Here is a 1,914-nt window from a genome sequence, read left to right on the forward strand (position 1 = left end):
TTAATATATATCCATGTAACTCACTGACTAAACAGACACACTGGTGAATAATCTGAAAGGGTGGTAGCCATGATGTAGACCTGTGATGTGGGTTTTTCCTTTCCCACATTTGGCCATAACTGGAAAATATTCCACACTTTATTGACAACTCAAATTACCAAATCTGAATTTGATGTGTTTGTTTTTTTTTTTTAACTGCTAACAGCAAATGTTTATTCATGATTGAAGCCAGAAGAATTTATAAACGCATTTTAATACCTTGCTGATAAAATAACATTACATCTTTGCAACCTTGTAAGGAATACAGAAGATATTGTAAAGGCTTTGTGTATCTACTATAACCAGGTAATCAGAACACACATACACACATACACCACCACCCACTTTAGTGTTACCCCATACCAACTTTTCAGAAAGGCCATCTTTAAAGCTCTACTGGGTAACTGAGTAAATAGAGTCCAAAAGACTGGGGAGAAGGGAAGAAAGATGAAAATGATAAGCAGCACACATTTCAAAGCCCACTTATAAGCACACGACATTATGAATATTGAAAAAAAAGGGGTGGGGGGAAGGCAATTAAGCATTTTCAGAGAGCGTATTTTGGCAATATTCAACGCATAAGGAGCCTGTGCTTGGGACCATCCACTCTCTCCAGCTTCTCAAAGTGTTTCCTGGCATTGCGAATGTTGATCAGAGTAGCCGCAGAAGGGATCGACGGATCCGACATAACCACCATCACGTACGTGTTTGATGTGAAGATGTCGATGAAAGCAGCGAAGTTAGAATTCCTAACTTCCATGCTCTGGAAAGAAGTGGCCAATTTACTGCAGCTCAGCTTGAACTGCTTAATTATGTTGCTGATCTTCTCGAATCGGTGGACATCACGCTGCTCTTTGCACTGGTAATGGGAGATGACCAAGAACGTGGCTCTCTCGAACAGCAGAACTTCATCGGCCTCAATAATCTGGGCAAAATTCCTGAGATTCATCTCCAGCTGCTGGACATTTGGAATCAGCTGATAGACAATACTGGACCAGGCTTTGTAGAGCGTTTCATCCCAGATGGATGTTCGAAAACAAGCACACTCCAGCGGGCGAGACAAACGCCTCAGGTCTTCCTCTCGCTCTTTAAAAATCAGGTCACGCTGATCTTCCTGAACCAGATCCATCTTGTGCACCAAGCAGAAGATTTTGGCATCAGGAGAGTTCTGGAGGATGGCCTCCAGACACGACTGGTAATAATGCATGTCCTTTTCCAGTTCGCGGCTCTCCACGTCGAACACATAAATCAGAACCTCGACATTACGGAAGATGTTGTCTCGCTGGCTGGTGAAGTAATTTTCCATGAAGGTGTCCTGACCGCCACAGTCCCACAGATTCAGCACTAGGTTGCCCAGGAATCGGACGTGGGAGTGCTCCACATCAATGGTGGCACCCAGGCGCCGGGTGTCGCGAGCGATGTAATTGGCAAAGATAATCGACCTCATGCTGGTCTTCCCCGACCCGCTCTTCCCCATTAACAGCACCTTTTTCTTCATGGCTGTATTTGGCATCACCCGCCGGAGCTGCCGCGGACTGGGCCTCTGGGCGCGGCCTAACTGCAACGCAGACGGAGGGAGGGGGGAGCCGGGGATTTCCGGGGCTCAGCCGGCTGGGCCGCGCCTCTGTACAGCTGGGGAAGCCGAAGGGCCGAGCTCGGCTCTGGGAAGGGCCGCGTCCGGTGAGCTCTTTCCCTGGGGAGAGCGCCACGGGGCGGACGGCTGCAGCAGCTCCCTGAATTTGATGTGAATTAAAATACATTTAAAAATATCTTGAGAGCGAGTTCGTAGTAAATAATGCCAAATTTTAATAAATTTTAGTTACAAGTGAGCTGTAATTTTATTGGGATACATAAATCTCTATCAGTATGATGGTA

The 1,914-nt window shown here is 46.3% G+C and overlaps 1 protein-coding gene across 1 annotated transcript; it reads right to left on the bottom strand.

Moving 5' to 3' along the window:
• Positions 1 to 234: 234 nt before the first annotated feature.
• Positions 235 to 1,617, bottom strand: LOC539009 (ras-related GTP-binding protein A). The gene has a single exon (XM_024996254.2). It carries the CDS (start codon positions 1,550 to 1,552, stop codon positions 611 to 613), a length of 942 nt encoding a protein of 313 aa, XP_024852022.1. The 5' UTR covers positions 1,553 to 1,617; the 3' UTR covers positions 235 to 610.
• Positions 1,618 to 1,914: the final 297 nt, after the last annotated feature.

Source organism: Bos taurus, chromosome 8 (genome assembly GCF_002263795.3).
Source record: "Bos taurus isolate L1 Dominette 01449 registration number 42190680 breed Hereford chromosome 8, ARS-UCD2.0, whole genome shotgun sequence".
Taxonomy (NCBI): domain Eukaryota; kingdom Metazoa; phylum Chordata; class Mammalia; order Artiodactyla; family Bovidae; genus Bos; species Bos taurus.

Excerpts from the sequence above, each read along its gene's own strand:
- LOC539009 (XM_024996254.2), bottom strand. The coding sequence starts at position 1,552 with ATGCCAAATACAGCCATGAAGAAAAAGGTGCTGTTAATGGGGAAGAGC.